The sequence below is a fragment of the Talpa occidentalis genome, unplaced genomic scaffold (assembly GCF_014898055.3).
Source record: "Talpa occidentalis isolate TD23 unplaced genomic scaffold, MPIMG_talOcc4v2.1 talOcc4.11, whole genome shotgun sequence".
Lineage (NCBI taxonomy): Eukaryota > Metazoa > Chordata > Mammalia > Eulipotyphla > Talpidae > Talpa > Talpa occidentalis.
The window spans coordinates 11054246-11074177 of NW_023601104.1; the positions used below are offsets into that span (position 1 = coordinate 11054246).

The following is a 19932-nucleotide window of genomic DNA, read 5'->3' on the forward strand; positions in this document are numbered from 1 at the left end:
ACATCCTTGCAAGACTCAAACTAATAGGACCCCAGAGTTCATGGACTAAATGCCACCACTTTGATTAATAGATTGCATAAGGCCATTAAGCCACGTAGAAACTCTTCTACATGCTGTGAACTTAATCCTTGCTTACAATGACCAAGTGATTTTCAAGAGTACTGCAACAGCAGTGGGAAAGCTTGAATGTGATAGGTTGAGGCCTATATTAGAAGTATGTCAGGATTCTCCTGAGAGTCCTGTGAAATATGTCCGTTTAAAAGCCTACATTACAGAGAAAGGATTGCCAGATTTCCTGAGGCTAGAAGCATCATTCCAAGTCATCCTGTGTATGGGAATCAAAGGGCTTAGACAGGAGGCAGTGCTAAAAAAATGGATAGTGGTCTGGCATAAGATTTGACTATATCATTTTGCAGAGCAGTAGCCATTTACCTTATAATGAGAAAAGATCCACAAATACTTACAGTTACATATATGAGACGGATACAAAATATTTATCATGTTCTTAGCTGTCTCCTTTAAGGTATTTAGCGGGGTATCTCTTTGGAAAGGAATAGGTCCCCCCCCCACCCCACCCCCCCATCATCAAAATAAAATAGAATTTCACAAAAGAGAAATCATATGTTTTTTTCCCCTGTGACTTCTTCATTCACTCACCTTAATGTTTCAAATTCATCCTTTACTGTATTTTCCAGTGGTATGGAAAAAATACAATCATATATTTTAGGAAAGGCCACTGTCTTTTAGCATTTTGCCTATTTTCCTGTTCATGGACTTGTAGGTATCGATGACTTTGGTTTATATATAGTGTAGCTGTGACCATTCTTGACTCCAATATATGTGCAAGAGTTTCTCTAGACCTCCAGGTAAGACTGCTGCATAGAAGAGTATGCAGACATTTCCTACACTGGTTGAATTAGAGCAATTTATACTCATCAGCAGTGTATATCAGCCTCAGTCTTCTCCCTGCCAACACTTGATATCAACACAGTGGGACTAGTATATGTACAGGGTTTTGTGTTTTCTGTTTTAATGAGGTGATTCTAGATCCTGGTTGCGCCTCAACATATAGAGGCAAGTGTTAAAACTTGATGGTGGCCTGGATGCAATCTGTGAGGGGAAGGATTATAAAATGTGCCAGATACATGAGATCCAACTGCAGCAAAACTTGGCTTACCTGGTATGTGGTGCAGAATTCACATTCCTAAATGATAGGCTTTCTTAATAACCATCAGCACCATGAGTCTTTTCATCTATATGTGATTAGGTTCCTTATAGGATTTAAATACATCTGCTTGTATTTCTAAAGGGGTACCTAAGATCAGGGAAATAGCCTGAAAAACTATCCAGTTAATTCTTTCAACAGGGTTCTAAACTCCCAGCTGATCCTAGGAAATGTCATATTTTAAATACTTGGGGAACTGCTAATAGGGGTAACAAACCTCAGCAGTTAACTTTCCTCAGTTATTTTTTTACTCCCCCTTTCTCCTTTTTAACCTCAAACCTATTTCAGACTGTTCATATAGATTATATTTTTAAAATTGAAAGTGATATTTTCATTTAAAAAATTATAATAGGTCCTTTTTCTTCCTAATTAAGGCCTTGGATTTTGTTTTTTTTGTTTCTTTTTAGTTACTACCCCATTCAAATGGACATCAGAGGCAGTGCAGACACCAGTGTCCCACAGGAAACCAGTGTTTGACCTTAAAGCAAGTCTGTCTCGTCCTCTCAACTATGAGCCACATAAAGGTACATGGGATGTTTTGAGATACCAGGCATACAAAAGAGTTGAAATTAAACAATTCTGCATTTGAGGTTGCAAAATATTCCAGTGACTCAATGGAAGCCATCCTTGAAGCCACACCTAGAATTCCTGCCCAGCCCTATATCCACATTACTTAAAAGGCCAGAACCCATGATTTCAAAGACTGTCCATTAAACAAATAATAAATACTTGACTCACTTATATTTTTATTAATCAAAGACTTAACTTCTAATCACTGTTAGCGCAAAGAATTTTTAAAACTTCAGCCAAAATGAAGAAACCTGAAAGTTACCATGTGCAACCTTTTTTGCGTAAATGAATTATATTCTTTGGAGCTTTCAACAGAGCCGAGGCTGGGAAACACTGGTTCATTTTATTTATTTATTTATTTTTAAAGATTTTATTTTTATTTATTTATACAAGCACTGGGTACAGTCAGAAGCGTGGGAGGGTGAGAGAATTCACCAGAAGCAGAGCGGGGAGCAGAACAGACAGACTGATGAAATGCACTGCTGAGGGGAGCAGCAGGCGCAGCAGGAGAGGTCTGCACTCCATGTGGGACCCTCGCCAGTGGATGGGGATCAAATCGGTGTTGTAGAGGCTGCGGGCAGCTTTGCAGCCCGGCGCTCAACCACTGTGCCACCTGGGAGGCCCCAACACTGGTTCATTTATTGGCCAAATGTAACTCTTGGGCATATGTTAAAGTATCCTTACATCCACTAAAAGTATTAACAGTTATGTAATGTATCTTTCTGGAATTCAAAGTAAAAATCCTCCTACAAGAATCACACTTACTTAATGATGTTTACCTTTATTATTAATCTTAATAAAACATAGCCATAGTAAAAATGTCTTATTTCGAAGAGTCTGCTAAACTATAGCTTAAAAAACAATTTCTCTTCCATGTCTCTCATTTTTTCTCCCCAAGTTTTCCCATCTTTGGCAATGGTATCCCTCTTTGCTGAGTTGGCAGGGCAGAAACATAGGAGTTGTCTGTGGTGCCTTACTTTCTCAGCTATTCTGAAGTCTCCCTTTGAAATAACCTTTAATTTTTTTACCCCTTTAGTGACTGCTTTCTTCTAGGTTATCATCTCTTACATGGGCTTCTGGAATAGCTTCTTGGCTTCACTATAGCCTTGAAAACAAATCAGAGTTACATCATTTCATCACCTCCTCCTTCCCCTGATTATGCCAACCACACTACTATTTCAGCCCCTCCAACATTCTAAGTTCATTCCCACATCCAGGTCTCTGAGTTTGCTATCCCTTGGTTCCCGCAGACCTTTGCACAGCTTGCATCCCCATTTTAACGATATGTTCATTCAACTGTCACCACTTCAGAGGCCTTCCCTCCCTTTCCTGCTTCCCACAATCACTCTTTATTCCTTACCCTGTTTTACTTTCTTCATAGCATGTAGCACCACCAGATGTTATTGCATCATTACCTACCTTTGCAACTGAAATGTAAGCCCAAGTAAGCAGGGATTTTTTTTTTTAAGATTTATTTATTCATACAAGATCTGGGGTGCAGGTCAGAGGTGTGGGGGGTGAGAGGACCCACCAGAGACAGAGCGGGGAGCAGAACAGGCAGACTGACTGAAACACACTGCTGAGGGGAACAGCAGGCGAGACAGGAGAGGTCTGCTGCGCCATGTGGGTTGCTCCCTGGCCGGGGATCAAACTTGTGCTGCAGTGGCTGCGGACAGATTCATAGGTTGCATCTTAACCCCTTGCACCACCAGGGAGGCCCGAGCAGGGATTTTTTACTGGTCCACTGCTGTGTCCCGGCACCTAAAGCACTCCTTGGCACAGATGAGGTGCTCAGAGTATTTGTTATAGGATTGACTGACCACTACTAACTTTGACATTAGAAACCTGGATTAGAGCTTCATTTGTGCTTCTCATTTTTATAACTTAAACAATCCCTTAGTTAATTTATGGAAGGGAAAATATCACTTTAGCAGTTATTGAACGTATCAGCACTATATAAATATTCTGGGCCTCCCTGATGACATAGGTGTTAAGTCTCAGCACTATCACTGCTGTGGCCTGAGTTCAGTTCCCAGCTAAGGAGCTAACTCTCATATGATGCAGCAAATCTCTCCTGTCTTACCCTCTGCTCCCATTATCAGTGTATTTTAGTAGATACGCCTGTTCTGCTCCCCACTCTGTCGCTGGTGAATCTTTTCATGCCCTGCACCTCTGGCCTACACTCTAGTTCTTCTACATAAAAACTTTTTAAAAAAATTTTTAAAAATATGTATATAAACATTGGAAAATATTTCAACTCATTCCATTCCAAACACACTTAATAGGCAACAGTAATAAGTTGCACAAATGAAATACTACTTTAATATTAATCATAATACCTATATAACTGTAGGATAATGGCCTTTTTTTAAAGATTTATTTATTTATGCATACAAGAACTGGGGTGCAGGCCAGAGGTGTGAGGATTCACCAGAGACAGAGTGGGGAGTAGGACAGGCAGATTGACTGAAATACATTGCTGAGGGGAGCAGCGGACAACACAGGAGAGGTCTGCTGTACCATGTGAGTAGCTCCCTGGCTAGGGATCAAACTTGTGCTGCAGTGGCTATGGATAGCTTCATAGTGCTTGATCCTTTGTGCCACCAGGGAGGCCCCGATAATGGCTTTTTAAAATATGCTTTTTAAATGGATTTTAATATTAAGGGTTTTTTAGTTCTAAGTTGTTTTTCTGTGACATTATAAGGATTAAAAAATAGAGCACACTTTTTTTAGAGCAAAAATGCAGTTTAAGTCTATGGAATATAAAATTGAAAATAAAAAGCAGAAAACTGGCAAATGTCTATAAAAACAAACTATAAATGTTGGTGACAGCTACAGATAAAGTAAAATTAGGAATATAAATATAAAAGTCTTCTTAAATCTGTCTTTCTGTCCTATACTAGGAAAGCTGAAACCATGGGGACAATCTAAAGAAAACAATTCTCTGAATGAACATGTAAACAGAGTTAGCTTCCATAAGAAAACTTACAAACAACCTCGTCTCACTACCAGGTGAGTATATGATTATCCAATTCTATAGTTTTTAATTTTGAAAGACTGTACACAAAAAAGCAGACCTCTGAGCAATAGAATCTCAGTAAGAGTGGTATTTTAAGAAGAGGCTGGAAGTGAAATTGCTTACAGAGCTTTCTAAAAGTACATGTAAGTAGGTCCCACCATGATGGATTCTAATTCAGAAGGTTTGAGGTAGGGCTCAGGCATCTGCATTGTTTCTAAAGCTCTACAAGTGATTCAGGAGATGACCTAGACTCAGCATGCTCTTGCATGACCGCTCTGCTCAAACAATGTACATGGGTGCCCCTCCGACACCCACCAATCCAGGTGGGCAGGACACCGTTATGCAGGTCCCTGTAAAGTACTCACTCCCAGGGAAATCCAGCTTACTAGGGTCGAGCTCTGCACAGGGGAAGACCCCAGGATGAACCTTAGAGGTATGCTTATGTGTGAAAACAAAGTGAAGTCAGAGGTCACCTTGGGCTCACAGCACTCTGTGATTTTGAACTTAACATTTGACTTATACTTCCAGAAATGCAGCTTTCTCTTTTAAAAAATATTCAAAATTACAGGAGTTGGACTTGGTCACCAAGGTGCCTTCTGGTTTTCATTGCCTGCTTGATTTTAGAATGCTGTAGTAACATTAAAAGGAAAGTACTCATTGTAGTCCTTTAACACAGCAACTCACAGGTGTGGCTGCCATGGCACAGGCCACTGGGGACAGGCCCTGTAACCGTCTGTTTTACTCACATGTGCTGCATGTCATTTTAAGTTTGGATATTATTCCAATACTGGTTGCTTTAAAGTCATCTGTTATGGAGTTTCACAGGAGCTTAATGTGTACCTGTTCCTCTTAGGGAGGAGCAACGGAAGAAACATGAGCAAGAACGAAAGGAGAAGAAAGCAAAGATTTTGGGAGCTCGGAGGGGGATCATTATGGCTAAAGATTAATTTTTTGACATCCTATAAATATTCCTTTTTCTGAATTCTTTCTTTTGTAAATATTTTTATACTGTCCTCCCACTTTAGTGAAAAGACCTTTTTCTGTTCTTTGTTTGAAATATATGTCATGTCAGAGGCTCTTTATATACTATACCTTTAAAAAAAAAAAACAACTAATACCTTGAAGTTCACAAATTCTTCTTCAAAATGGTTTTTACATAACACAACTTAGTTTTCTAATGAGACCCACCCGCTAGGGTTATTGACCTAGGGTTTTTATGTCAGGTTCCCTCTGCTGGCTCTAACATTAGCAAAACTGCAGTTCTCTTCTAGGCAAAAGCATTTACTTGACAGTAGCTAGTTATGCCACAGCCTTACGGAAAATGAATGATAACAAGAATAGGATAAGCAGGGGTAGAAAAACCGCCTCCTCATTCTCTAGAGAATAAAGTAGTCTTAGTGAAACTGGGCCATCTGGCTAGTTAGGGCATCAATTTTTTACCCGTGGTGAAGTGTTTTGTTTAGGCTTATAAGTACCTTTGTTCAGATCGCTCCATGTAGTCACCATATGTTGCTTGATATATTTTTTAAAACAAAAACCCTATAGCTCATTTTAGTCTTGCTTACTTAAGAAATATACAGAGCCATATTGAATCTGAGGTGTGCTGCTTTAGGCATTATTGTGCTTTGTCAAATTCACATCATATCCATGTTTCTTGCATCTACGTGGTGCCTCTGAGTTTTGTCCTGCTTAAGATTTTCATAAATAAAAATTTTCTCATGGTGGTAGATTCATTCTTTGTAAGCATAATGGCTTCCAAGATTAACAGGAGTTTACATATAATCCTTTGTGCAGACTTTTCTGATTACCCACTCCTACCCCAAGAAGAAATGACTGTGTCCTTTTTTTGTATTTCCACAGCACCTGTTAAGTTTTATTATATTACTTAGTTATTCATATATGGCATGCTCCTCCTGGTCCCCTGGTTTAATAAATTCAAATTTTCCTGTGAAGAGTTAGGGGTCAGATCAATCAAGAAACCTTTGACTAATCATCAAATACACTGGTGTGAGGAATGAAAAATGATGTAATTGCTTTGGAAAATAATTTGGTAGTCTCTAAAAAGTTAAATGTACACCTACCAGGTGACCCAGCAATTCTACTCTTTGGCATATAACAAAGAGGAATGAAAACAGATGTTCAAACAAAAACTTGTGTGCAGCTATTTACAGCAACATTATTCATAATAGTCAAAAGGTAGAGAAAAACCAGTTTCCCATCAATAGATAAATGGATAAATGGATTTTTAAAATTGAATATTCTGTAATGCAAAGGAGTGATGCACTATTAAATATGCTGCAACCTGGATGAACCCCAAAGACATGGTGCTAATTAGAAGAAGCCAGACACAAAATATCACTTTATTTATATGAAATATCCATACAAGATAATATATAAAGAAAGATTACTAGTTACCTGGTATTGAGAGTAGGGATGAAGAGTATTTCAAAAGGGCACTAAGGTTTCTTTTCAGACTGATGGAAATTTTCTAAAATTACCTTCTTATAATTTACAATTGTCTAATCCTGTAAATATACTTTAAAAAATACTGTATACTTAAAACAAGTGAACTTTCTTTTGTAAATGATACCTTAATAAAGCTATTAAAGGTATAAACATGGAACTATGTAAGATAGGTTTTATGCCATGGATGATGGAAAAGTTACGAGCCTTTGTGCATTCTCTTATTAGCGTGGTTTTCTCTTAGGGTATGCTGGCAATCATAAAGTTTCCTGCCTCTTCCTCTCTTTTTAAAAGGACAATAATTAATTTAAGCTGTTAATTAGTTTTATTTTTGGTATATGCAATCACTTTAATACTTACAATGTCTGGGGAAGTTTTGGGGTCTAATATCTGATTTAATTTCCAGTGGTTCCATTAGGTCACTATAAAGTAAGGATTTTGCATCTTAGGAACCAGCTCTTAAAACAGGTGAGTCCCCCCCTAAATTTATAATTCCAAGTACAATCACTTTGAGAGGTGGAGACTTGGGAAGATAAGTAGGTCATAAGGATGAAACACTTACAATGGGTTAATTAAGAAGACAGACTAGTTGTTCTCTCTTGGCCACACAAGGAGACAGCAAAAAGTAAGCTGTCTACAAGTCAAGAAGTGGAGCCTCACAAGCACCAGTTGTACAGGCACCTTGATCTTTGATTTCCCAGTCTCCAGAAATGTTTAACCCACCTCATCTACTGTAACTTGTAGTAGCAGCCTGAGCGGACTAAGACGGTAAGTATCTTTTTCCAATGACTTTGACAACATCTTACTATTCTTCAGCAGTCTCCTTTCCTCAAATATGTTTTAGAAAATGAACACTAGAAAGAATACAGTAGTAGAAGGTCATCAATGGTCACCTGAGACCCTTGCTTTTGAAGCCTACTCATGCAAGAAATGTTCCTGAGAGGAACCATCCTAACCAAAAACATTTACTTACACAGGACGGCTCTATCAGTACTTGCATTGTGCAGGTTAAGGTATAGCTTGGAACCTGTATTTCCCTCTAAATGGCCTTTCTTAGCGGCAGCACTTAGGAATACATACCAGGCACTGATCAAATGTCATAAAAGCAACTTTATTTTGTGTGTGTTGTCGTAGCTGCTATTACCCTTAGTGTAGTACAGAACTACTACATGATTCTACTTAAAAAGTCTTGGGTTAAGCTCTGGAGAATTTTCATAGGCAAATTCTTCTGTGTGGGCTGGATCAGTAAACACACCAATAAAATCTATTTCCAGGAAGAATGGACCATCTACTTTATCTGCCAGGGTGAATCCAATTGATGAGATCTACATTTAAAACAGAGAAATTAATTAAAATCTCATACTCTGATGTACTGTTCTTCCTAGAGTTTAAAAAAATTTTTTTAAAGATTTATTTATTTATACAAGAACTGGGATACAGGCCAGAGGTGTGGGAGGGTGAGAGAATTCACCAAAGACAGAGTGGGGAGCAAAGCAGGCAGTCGGACTGAAGACACTGCTGAAGGGAGCAGTTTGGGTGAGGCAGGAGAGGTCCGCTGCACCTTGTGGTATATTTCTGGCTGGCCAGGAATTGAACCCACGCTGCAAAGGCTGCAGACAGCTTCATAGTACAGCGCTCAACCTGCTGTGCCACCAGGGAGGACCAAGTTTTAAAATTTTATGAGGTGATTCTATAGCTGGGTCTTTATATTATCAGCCCTAAGTAAGTGTACCATAGTTCTCATATGGTGTAAAAAATTTTAAGAAGTACAGGGCTGCTTTTCTTTCCACAGTCCTCTCCCTTTTTAAGATTAGTAAGAATGTCTAGTGGAGTTTACTTGAAGCTTTCCTTAATTCTAATACTGGCTCTAATTTTAAAGCTAAAATAAAATATAAACCTGCTGATGAAAAGATTACTACACTGAGATTCCTCCAGGATGGGGTTTGGTTCAGACAACAGGACAGAGTCAATATCTGGGCATAAGACGAGTGGCCTTAAGTAGGAATTTACATTTTCTACTTGCCAGCCTGTAAGAATGGACTGAACTCATCCTCACAGGCGTTGTTTCACTAAAGATAATACAGTTCTGAGTGAAAGTACAAGAAAATGTCACCTTGTCAAGCAGAAGCTGGTACTGGGCATCCCGGATTCTTCCTTGATTAGAGAAGAAAAATTTGGAGAAAGGAATCTGAAAGAAGAAAGCATTTACTTCATACCTGAAATGTAAACAACTGAGGCATCTCTGTAGAATGACAATAATAAAAGGGTAATAGTTTAAATTCTCCAAGTAATATATGCAGTTATGACAAGAAGCTAGCCATTTGGATTAAATATAGACATTGTTTTAAACATAAGTACTAGAGGAAAAACTAAAAAAATATAAGCCAGAAATCTCAAAGGAAAATTGATCTAGTAGAGTACAATTACAACTTTCTTATGGCAAAAGACAGGATAAATTAGGGGGGGAAATGTGTGGGCAAAAAACTAGTATCTTAAACACAAAACTTTTACAAATAACAAAAAGATTAAACAACGCCATAGAAAAACAGATGGGGTAAAATAAATACTTGTTAGTAGGAATGCAAATTGGTACAGCTCTCTTAGAGGGCAATTGTGCTAGGCAGTATTTCAGATGACCTCTAAAGATTTCCACCTCTTAGTGACCACATACATTCCCCAAATTCAAGCACTAACCTCAGTAATGCTATGAAGAGACTGCAGAAGTAAGGTCCCAAATCAGTTGCATATGTAGTAACTTTGGGGTTCTATATATTGGTGTATGGAGTGCTTATCAGATACTAAAGCACACTTCCAGGTGTAGGACAAATAGCTATGAACTATATATGAACAAAATGTTCCAGGGAGCAGGGTAAAGAGTGACAATAAACATGAACAAAATAACTTTACTGAATAAGTTCCATGGAAAAAATTTAACTGAATCGTGTTATAGGCTAGAGGGTGCGGCTTCAGGTAGAGGGATCAAAAAAGGCCTCTCTGTGCTGAGAGGTTAGTGTTAGAGGACACAGATGAAGACATGTGCGAAGAGCATACCAGCAGGTATAACGCTAAGTACAAAAGTTGTGAGATAGAAATAAACTTGTTGAATTTGACACAGCAAAGGGCCAGAGTGGAGGAAAAAGGGAAGGAGGGAGACTGAAGATAACAGGGCTCTGATATAGGAGGAAACTGCATTCAGGAGTTTGGAATTTATTCTAAGAGGAAATGACTGGAAGGTGTTAAGCAAGTGGCTGATATAATGTGAACTATGTTTAACGTCACTGGCTACTGTGTGGAGTGTGGAATGGGGGCAAAAGGTCAATCAATAAAGCTGTTGCAGTAATCCAAAGGCCTGGACAAGGGTGGAGTGGAGAAGGGAGGGCCAGAAATAGTTGGATTCTGGGTATTTGGAAGTAGGGTGGTAGGAATCACTAATTGACTGACTGGACATGGGGTGAGGGAGAAAGGAATCCAGGATGACCTTTAGGTTTAAGTACGAGCATCATGGGGACTTTCTTTTGAGTTTATGGATTAAAATCATCAGGCAGAAGAGTGGAAATGGCACTTGAGTTTTGCCCTCACCCCCTGAATTTCTACTTTCCTCCAAGTTGACATTCTTTACCTTCTCAAAGCTTCTTATTTACAGAATAAGATGGCTTTCTATTACCAAATGTTTTTCAAAAAAATTTTTTTTGATGATTGTAAGGTATGAAGCATTATTCTTAAGGGAGTCTTTCTACTAAGTTAGGAACACTAGCTTAAGAGAGTCCCCTGAAGTGGTGATATGGCACAAACTTAAAGAGAAACATCTACTTGGACACAAAGCAGAGATGTATCCATGCCTTAGCATGGACCTGGCCATAGCTTTCTCAAAAATATTTTGTGGTGGGCCTTCCCGGTGGTGCAAGGAGTTAAGACGCAACCTATGAAGCTGTCCGCAGCCTCTGCAGCATGGATTCTATCCCCCAGCCAGCCATGGAGCTTCCCACATGGTGCAGCAGACCTCTCCTGACTCGCCTGCTGGTCCCCTCAGCAGTGTACTTCAGTCAATCTGCCTGTTCTGTTCCCCATTCTGTCTCTGGTGTATCCTCTCACACCCCCCACACCCACATACCTCTAGCCTGTACCCCAGCTCTTGTATGCATAAGTAAACCTTAAAAAAAAATTTTTTTGTGGTAAGTTAACATATCAGTGAAATAAAGTCAGTTGTATAAATCTTGCTTCTAGGCCCTCTTTCTCCTTTCTCTTCCTGCACTTTCCAAGGGAGATTAATAAAAAAAAAAGAAAACTACAATGTAACCATGATTTCATAAGACCTCATTTTTGTAAACAGGAAAGAATTGTTTTGTTACCTTGACCTCCTGCCAATAGGGCCCCCCACGGGTGAACATGAAGTAACTGTACATTTGATTTGTCCTCTGCATTATATTCGTGTCCTCCCTGATATTCACCATCCAAGGTCGACCATCACCACGGACACGGAGATACAGAGTGTTGAACTGGGACCAGTCATAATACTTCTTCCTTTCAAAAGAGCCCTAAGGTAGGAAAAGCAAAGTTTATTTCATTTCACTTTCCACTCCTGGCAAACTGGAGTCATCACCAAGTCAGAGGCATCAAAAGGTTCCACTTGCCATTTTTCTGCCTCTTTTGGCTTTCTACCACCATAAGGAGGCAGATAAATCTGGCGATTCTTATTTTTGTACAAAATACTGACATAGTATCACAATGTTCAAGATATGATTGATCCGGTGCAGTGTTTACAGGGCGTGGGTACTCACCTGTGTCACTGAATGGAAGTGAGTTACTGGAGGTATTTTCCTGCCCTGGTCCTGTGAATCAGTGGCTTCTGAGAAGGCCATTTTATGACAGTTGCCTTCCCATAGCCAGAAAACTATAAGAGAGCTCAAGTTTTAAAACTGGTATTTTATAACAACTACCATCCATTGACTGCTTGCATAATTTAATCTTCACAACAGCCTCATGAGACAGGTCCTATCACTGTACTCCATTTTATAGATGAAGGAACAGAGCCCTCAACTAATAAGTGGCAGACCCTGTGCTGTTTAAAATTGTTAACAACTATCTCTACTATCTCTTTCGAAGTGGAATTCACTGTTAACTTCTAAAAGTGTTTATGTATAATCTCAGAGGTAATCTGATTTCAAGGATGCCAGTGCTCAGGTATAAACTATTATGTATTAGCTGTGTAATTTTGAACAAGTTACTAGATCTCCCCAAGCCTGTTTCCTTATTTGTAAAACTGGAAAAATCATACAAGATTACTGTGAGGAATAAGAGAGATAATGCAGATAATGCACAATTTGTGCATTAAGTAATGTGTACAAAAGTAATTTGCACAAAGATTGGTAGGGCACACTTAATAAATGTTACAAAGCATTTTCAATTTCTCCATAGTAGATATCAAGCCATAGAATTATTTCCTGCTGTCAAGTGACCAAATCTATTCTGTGGATTTTCAGGGTCTGAAAAAAAACTCTTTTTTTTTAAATATTTTTTTATTTATATAATAGTTGGGGTACAGGCCAGAGGCGTGGGAGGGTGAGAGGATTCACCAGAGACAGCGCGGGGACAGACTGAAAACACTGCTGAGAGGAGCAGTGGGCGAGACAGGAGAGGTCTGCTGTGCCATTTGGGTATCTCCCAGGCCGGCTAGGAATTGAACCCACAATGCAGAGGCTGTGGACAGCTTCACAGCAATGTGCTCAACCCACTGCGCCACTGGGGAGACCCCTGAAAAAAACTCTTGTGTGTAGTTTGTTGCCTGAGAAAGAACACATACCTTTCTTTTTAATTACTAGCTGGTTACTGATACTACTCCTAACATTTGCCTTTCTCTTTAAAAGTACAATACATCTAAGCGAAGGTCCAGGGGCTGTGGCTAGGGCCAGGCATGGGAGCCTGAAGCAAATTCACAAAAAGTCAGAGGCTGATAGTGAGACAAAGGAGCTGACATAAGGAACTTTGGAAAACAGTACTCTGACAGTCAGCTCAAAGGCTAAAGATAGAAGAAATTATTCATAAACACCATACTCTAGTTGGTAAAGCTGTTTCTCATGGGTTAAAAATAATGAAGCTGCTTTACATGTACACTGACTATGTAAATGGATGGTGAATGGCATAACACAGGTTTCTCAACATTACTGAATGAAGTTGCAGACAATCCACAAGGAAAAAGCTAGATGAACAACACAGTGCTGAGAGAACATTAGTATGAAGTCCTATTTAGGTTAATATAGATAATAGAAATAATTATAGATGTGTGCTCATGGGCTGGCATGCACACGTGTTTCCACTGAGGGAGCCTACAAGTAGTGTCCACCCAGTAACAAAACACTCAGTACCCAGATCTGGATTTCTAATACCATTCTCCAAGCAAAAGCGACCAAGCTTCCTTTAAGAAATGACTGATTCTAGGATTGAAACAGAAGAAACACGAGATGAGCTGAGAGCAAGGTGGTGTGCCAAATGCACTCCCAAAACAAGAGGGGGCACGTCAAAGGGACAGGAGCCAAGCTAAAGGAGTTCCCAAGGGCAAAAGCTGAAACATCTGAGCAACAAAATAAATGACATAGTATTGGATTGAAACCGAAAGCACACGTCCATACCAAATTACTAATTAATAAATGTGGGAGAAGAAACAAATCTTGTTTACTGAAGAACTCCAAATAATTCATGTAAATATTACCCCTTCCAGGAGATAGAATTTAACCCCACACCCTACACCATGCATTGAATGTAGGGTGCACTTAGTGATTTGCTCCAAAGAACAGAATACGGAATGGAGGGAGAAAAGTAACTCAGCAGTGGATTAAACCGGCAAATGTTCCTTGACCAGTAGATGAAGGAAAACACCGACAGCGGTAAGTCCTGTCGTACTATGTGCCCCTGACACCATGTGATGAGAAGGGACTTCAACTCTGTGGTATTCTTCCTAAACCCCAGAGCCCCAGTCTCCCCAGGAGGAAAAACATCAGAAAATCCTAAATTGAGGGATATTCTACAAAAATACCTGCCCTGTATTTCACAAATCCTCAGGAAGATTAGGAGAGAATAAGGAGCTGTCATAGACAAGAGGAGAGACTAGAGACATCACAACCGCCTGTATCGTGGAGTGCTGGAAAGGATCCTGAAACAGAAAAAGGCTATCAGTGGGAAAACTAGCAAAATCCAAATAGAGTCTGGGATGTATTTAAGAGTAACGTGGCAGTGTTGGCTTTTCTAGTTATGGAAAATGTACCATAGTGCCGTTAGGATGGTAACCATCAGAGGAGCTGCAGCTCCCCTGACCACCTGTGACTATACAAATGCCTATTTTTCTTTCTCTTTTTCCTAGTAAATGTATCCTTTTAAAATGTAAAAAACAGGGCCTCCCTGGTAGTGGAAGGGGTTAAGCACCACACCATGAAGCTGTCCACAGCCTCTGCAGCACGAGTTTGATCCCCAGCTGGCCAGGGAGCAACCCACATGGCGCAGCAGACCTCTCGTCTCGCCCGCTGCTCCCCTCAGCAGTGTATTTCAGTCAGTCTGCTTGTTCTGTTCCCCACTCTGTCTCTAGTGAATCCTCTCACCCCCACACCTCTGGCCTACACCCCAGTCCTTTAAATGCATAAATAAGTAAATCTTAAAAAAAAAAAAAAAAAAAAAGCCACAAACTGACCCTAAATAACCCTGGCCAATACAGGGTCTAACAATTGGTATTAAAGGAGATACCAGTCTCCCCAGATCATCTTTCAAATGTCTAACCTCTCAAGGCTCCTTGAACATAAGAATGCCCTATCCTGGCGAAAGCAATGCCCAGAAACAAATAACCATTCCTCAGGAGCCACCTTTCCCTTGTGTTCCTGCTTTGCATTTATGCCCAGTAATTTAATCCCATACACAGATGAGATGCTGGTGTTTTCATCTACAGAAACAAAAGATGTCTGCAATAGGTCAGACCCCAGGGAAGTTTACTCCAGTTCACTAGAAAACTGAGGCTCCCGTGCCTCACCTACCCTTGGAATCCGGGATATCATTGCACAGTATCCACTGCGTCCACTCTCCCCATCCTGAGGTGCATCGGAGCTCAGAGTTCCATACAGCACTGCGCTGTGGTTATTCTTGCCCATTTTCAGGAACACCTCACTTTTGCCTCCAATTGTCTTATCAGAAGTCACTATCCACTTATCCAAATCTTCTTTTCCACGGAACTGCCAGACAACTCGGGCTTGCTCCATCAAGACCTCATGCAGGGGGCGGCCTTCGGGCCCTATCCAATGATTCACAATCTCATCCTTCAAACGCCTAAAATGGTCCTTTATTTCATCTTTAATTGCTTTATCAAAACTAACTTCAGGTTTCTCCTCAGGAGAAGATATATCCAAGCCAACTTCTCTCTGGTGATGGCCTTGCAAGTCCCCTTCAGTCTTCCTCTGAGAGGAGGCTTTATCAGGAACAGCCACTGTTTTCGGAAGACTACTGGAACAATAGTTTGCAAAGCGACTACCCAACAGTGGGCACAAGGCAATGCTTGGCTTCGGGCATTTTCCGAGACTATATGTGCCAGTTAGCAATTTGTGAACCAAAGCCATGGTAAGAAAAAGTCAAAATGTAAATTTCTCCCTGGTAACCATGGACAGAAACTCCAGTAAATAGCCCAACTCCACCTATAACGGAAGAGGCATTGAAGAGTTACCAAGGTAGCAATAATCACCATTCAACATGGGTCATATATTGTAAAATTCATGAACTTAACTTCTAATCCCATAAATGTTAACCACATAAAACATAAACATTACAGGGCCTATTAGGATCAGAGCACTGTTCACACTGTTCATAATGCATCCCACTACCTTGTGAAAAAACGCCAAGAAAAACAGAAACACAGACCCCCTTCGGGGAATTCATGACCATGTATGTGTTAAAAGCTACCTCAAAAGGTTGTGTCAATTTTATTTTTTTTTTAGATTTTATTTATGCACACAAGGACTGGAGTATAGGCAGGAGGTGGGGGCAGGGGAGAAGATTCACCAGAGACAGAGTGGGGAGCAGAAGAGGCAGATCTACTGAAAAACACTCCTGAGGGGAGCAGTGGGTGAGATAGGAGAGGTCTGCTGTGCCATGTGGGTAGCTCTCTGGCTGAGGATGAAAATGGTGTTGCAGTGGCTGGAGACAGTGCTGTGTCTTTAACCCCTGTGCCACCAGGGAGACCCCTCCCTCCACAACAGGGACTGTTGTGTCAATTTTAAAGCAAATTTTATATTGGGTATTTCAAGACACAACTGGCTCCTAAATAAAATATTTTAATTCACTTTAGGGACTAAACCAACCAACAACATTCTAGCACCTTATAAAAAGAGGGTCTCCACTGAATACTGTCTGTGGAGTCAGAAAACTTGGACTTGATATCTGGCTCTGCCCACTTACTAGGTTGGGAGCCTTGAGAATACTACTTTTTTCATATAGCTAAACCCTTACTTCCAGGTAAACCAACAATCTTTTGAGGCCTCCATCTCCTTTGGGATATGGCTGGGTGAACACCTCCCTACCTACCTTAAGAGATTCTTCTGAAGGTCAAATGCAATCACAGCTATCACAGAGTTCTGTGATCCAGGAAGTCTGAGAAGATGCCCAATATTCTTCATGGCCTAGCCCAAGGCCCACACTTTAAGTAACCAGGTGAGTCGTATCAGTCACTATTGGAAATCTTTAAAGACTAAACCTAAATAATAGCACTAATACCATCACAGTTAAACACCATTCTTATGTTTTTCAAATCACCCAGATATATTATCTCATTTAATCCACATAAGAATTCTTTAAGACAGATATTTCTTTCTCTAGGAAACATATACCAACAGGTGAACTGACTTGCATGAGTGCATAACACTAGTCAATGTGGAAGTTAGAATCAGAACCCTGACCTAAACTCCCTCTTTTAGGGGCCTCCCTGGTGGCCTAGGGGTTAGGCCTAGGGGTTAGGTCTCAGTGCTATCATGGTGACAGCGACCTGAGTTTGAGTCCCAGCCAGGGAGCTAACCCAAACATGGCTCAGCTAACCTCTCCTGCTGCTCCCCTTAGTAGTGAATTTCAGTGAATCCACTTGTTCTGCTCCCCACTGTGTCTCTGGTGAATCCTCTCACCCACCCCCACCCTGCACCTCTGGCCTATACCCCAGTTCTTGTATGCATAAATAAATAAATCTTTAAAAAAAGATAAACTAATGCTATTCGCAGCAACATGGATGAAGCTGGAAGGGATTATGCTCAGTGAAATAGGCCAGAAAGAAAAAGAAAAATATCAGATGGCTTCACTTATAGGAGGAATGTAAGGGAACCAAATAAGAAATCAAGAAAAAAATAAATTAAACAAAATTAATAGGCAACTATTAATCAGAGACACTGCTGGGGAGGGGAAGTGAGAGAGCAAAACAGGAGAGGGAAGAACACTAGGGACTACGGTGATGGTGCATGGGTAAATTGGTGGTGGAAATTTTACAGGGACTACACCTGAGAGGAGAGAGCATGCATTGTATAAAAAGGAAGAATGATATAAAATATGTATGTATAAAATAAATAAATAATGTAAGGGGGAGAAAAAGCTGACAACAATGAATGCTGGTGAGGATGTGGAGAAAAAGGAACCTTCTTACATTGCTGGTGGGAATGCAAACTGGTCCACTATGGAAAGCTGTGTAAAGGACCCTGATATTACTAAAAATGGATCAACCATATGATCAAGCAATTCCATTCATAGGAATCCAGCCAAAAGACACAAAAACATTAACTCAAAAAGATACTTGTAATCCCATTTATTGCAGCACTATGTATTAGATTATGGAAACACCTAAATGCCCAAAAACAGATGACCAGATCAAGAAAACGTATATATACACAATGGAATAATACTCCGCAATCAAAAAAAGATAAACTCAAAAAAAACCGCAACAAACTCCTGCCATTCACAGCAACATGGATAGAGGTAGAGGGGTTATACTCAGTGAAATAAGTCACAAGGAAAAAGAAAAATATAGGATGATATCACTTATAGGAGCAATATAGGGAAACCGAACAAAGGGTTAAAAAAAAAAAAAGCACCCACGAAACCTATAGGTAACTATAGATCTGAGGCTTAAAGCAGGGGAGAGGAAGGAAAAGGGATCAAAACAGGGGTGGAAAGAGCACAGGTGACCACGGTGATGGCTGACAGGTGGTGTAGTGATGGGATATTTATGGTGACTACACCTAAGGGGAGAAATCAAATACCGTACAAAAATGTACAACAATGTAAGAAAAATTAAAAAATAAAGGGTGAAGTAATGATGAAAAAATTTTGTTTTATAGTTTTCCCAATAATCAAAGTCAAACCCACTAACTGGATGACACCAGATGGAAGCTGACGGTGAGTTCTGACAGCAACGTAAAAACGCCGCTACAAGCGAGCTCCGCAAAGACCGTGTATCTAGGATTTACCAAATGCCAGCAACCGCTGAGTGTATTTTCCTTGACGCCTCACTAAGAGAGGCACTATTATCATTCCAATTACAGAGAAGAAAAAACCAGAGTTGCAAGATTCAATTACCCGAGGTCATAGAACTAGTAAGTGATAAAATTAATTCCAAAGCCCGGGGTGTTTCGCTGGCTCCTTATCCTAGTCGAGGAAGTAACCCGGGCCCTACTGCCTTGGGGCGCCCGCTTCAACCCTCACCTGCTCACCTGCTCCGGCTGTGACCCCTCCAAGTCCCAGACCCACCGACGCCGGCAGCACTGCGGGTACCCGAAAGTGACTTCCGCCTCGGTCCCCCAGTTTCCCCCACCGAGTGCTCCACTTTCCCTTTGCAGGTCCATCTGCTTTTCCCGTCCGATTCCGGGCAAGGTATGGCACTGTAGTTCCGGCCGGAGTGAGGCCTCGGGAAGAGCAGCCTAGATCGCGGGGAACAGCCACCTGCGGCTCTTGGTCCACTAGCTTCCCCAGCAGGTTCCGGATAGCGGTAACGCCCCTGCGCCCCCAGGCCCTGTGTCCCCTAGTTTCCGCCTACCCGCAGCCCCTCGAGGGGCTACCCATGAGCTTAGAGGGCTAATTCTGTTAGAATTGCCCCGCCGAATCTTTGGCGACCCACCTTGCGCCCGAACTGCAAACGGACCAGCCCACCTGCCCCGATCCCGCCCAATGGGGTCAGTCGCCCTGCTGGGCTTCTGTTTTATCTTGTGCACATCTCTGTTAAAGCACTTTTTTTCTTAATCTAGAAAACTTAAATAAGGGACCAGGGAAATGAATAACTGTAAGAAAGTGAAAATCAAAATCAACAAAAAACTATGAACCAGAGACACTTTTTGGGGGGAGGGGGGCGGGAGGGGAGGGATTGGGGTCAGAATGGGGGGGTTGCAATTGTATGGGGAATATAAAAATAAATAAATAAATAAATAAATAAATAAGCACTTTTTTTCTTTAAGATTTCCTTTTCTTTTTCTTTATTTATACAAGAGCTGGGATACAGAGGGGCGGGAGGGTGAGAGGATTCACCAGAGACAGAGTGGGGAATAGAACAAGGGGATTGACTGAAATACACTGCTGAGGGGAGCATTGGGCATGACAGGAGAGGTCTGCCGCACCATGTGGGTTTTTCCCTGGCCGGCCGGGATGGAACCCGCGCTGC

At 40.9% G+C, this 19932-nt stretch overlaps 2 protein-coding genes across 6 annotated transcripts in view; one reads left to right on the forward strand and one right to left on the reverse strand.

Moving 5' to 3' along the window:
- The window catches only part of NUSAP1 (nucleolar and spindle associated protein 1), a 32926-nt gene extending 25353 nt beyond the window's left edge, over positions 1-7573 (forward strand). For 2 of the 4 annotated variants that reach the window (XM_037502252.2, XM_037502254.2), the window contains exons 9-11: positions 1633-1749; positions 4699-4807; positions 5668-7573. In XM_037502252.2, the coding sequence (XP_037358149.1) occupies positions 1633-1749; positions 4699-4807; positions 5668-5761 (320 nt within the window). In that variant the 3' untranslated portion in view covers positions 5762-7573. The remainder of the gene's footprint in view (positions 1-1632; positions 1750-4698; positions 4808-5667) is intronic. The other 2 variants (XM_037502250.2, XM_037502251.2) reach the window with 1 other exon arrangement.
- Positions 7144-19254, reverse strand: NDUFAF1 (NADH:ubiquinone oxidoreductase complex assembly factor 1). 2 transcript variants are annotated; one of them, XM_037502256.2, is made up of 5 exons: positions 18992-19254; positions 15293-15943; positions 11627-11812; positions 9391-9465; positions 7144-8602 (listed from the first exon to the last, which is right to left on the reverse strand). In XM_037502256.2, the coding sequence occupies exons 2-5, from the start codon at positions 15866-15868 to the stop codon at positions 8453-8455; spliced, it is 987 nt and encodes a 328-aa protein (XP_037358153.1). In that variant the 5' UTR covers positions 15869-15943; positions 18992-19254; the 3' UTR covers positions 7144-8452. The 2 variants fall into 2 exon arrangements, with proteins under 2 accessions (XP_037358153.1, XP_037358154.1); XM_037502257.2 differs by having other exon boundaries at positions 18984-19254.
- Positions 19255-19932: the final 678 nt, after the last annotated feature.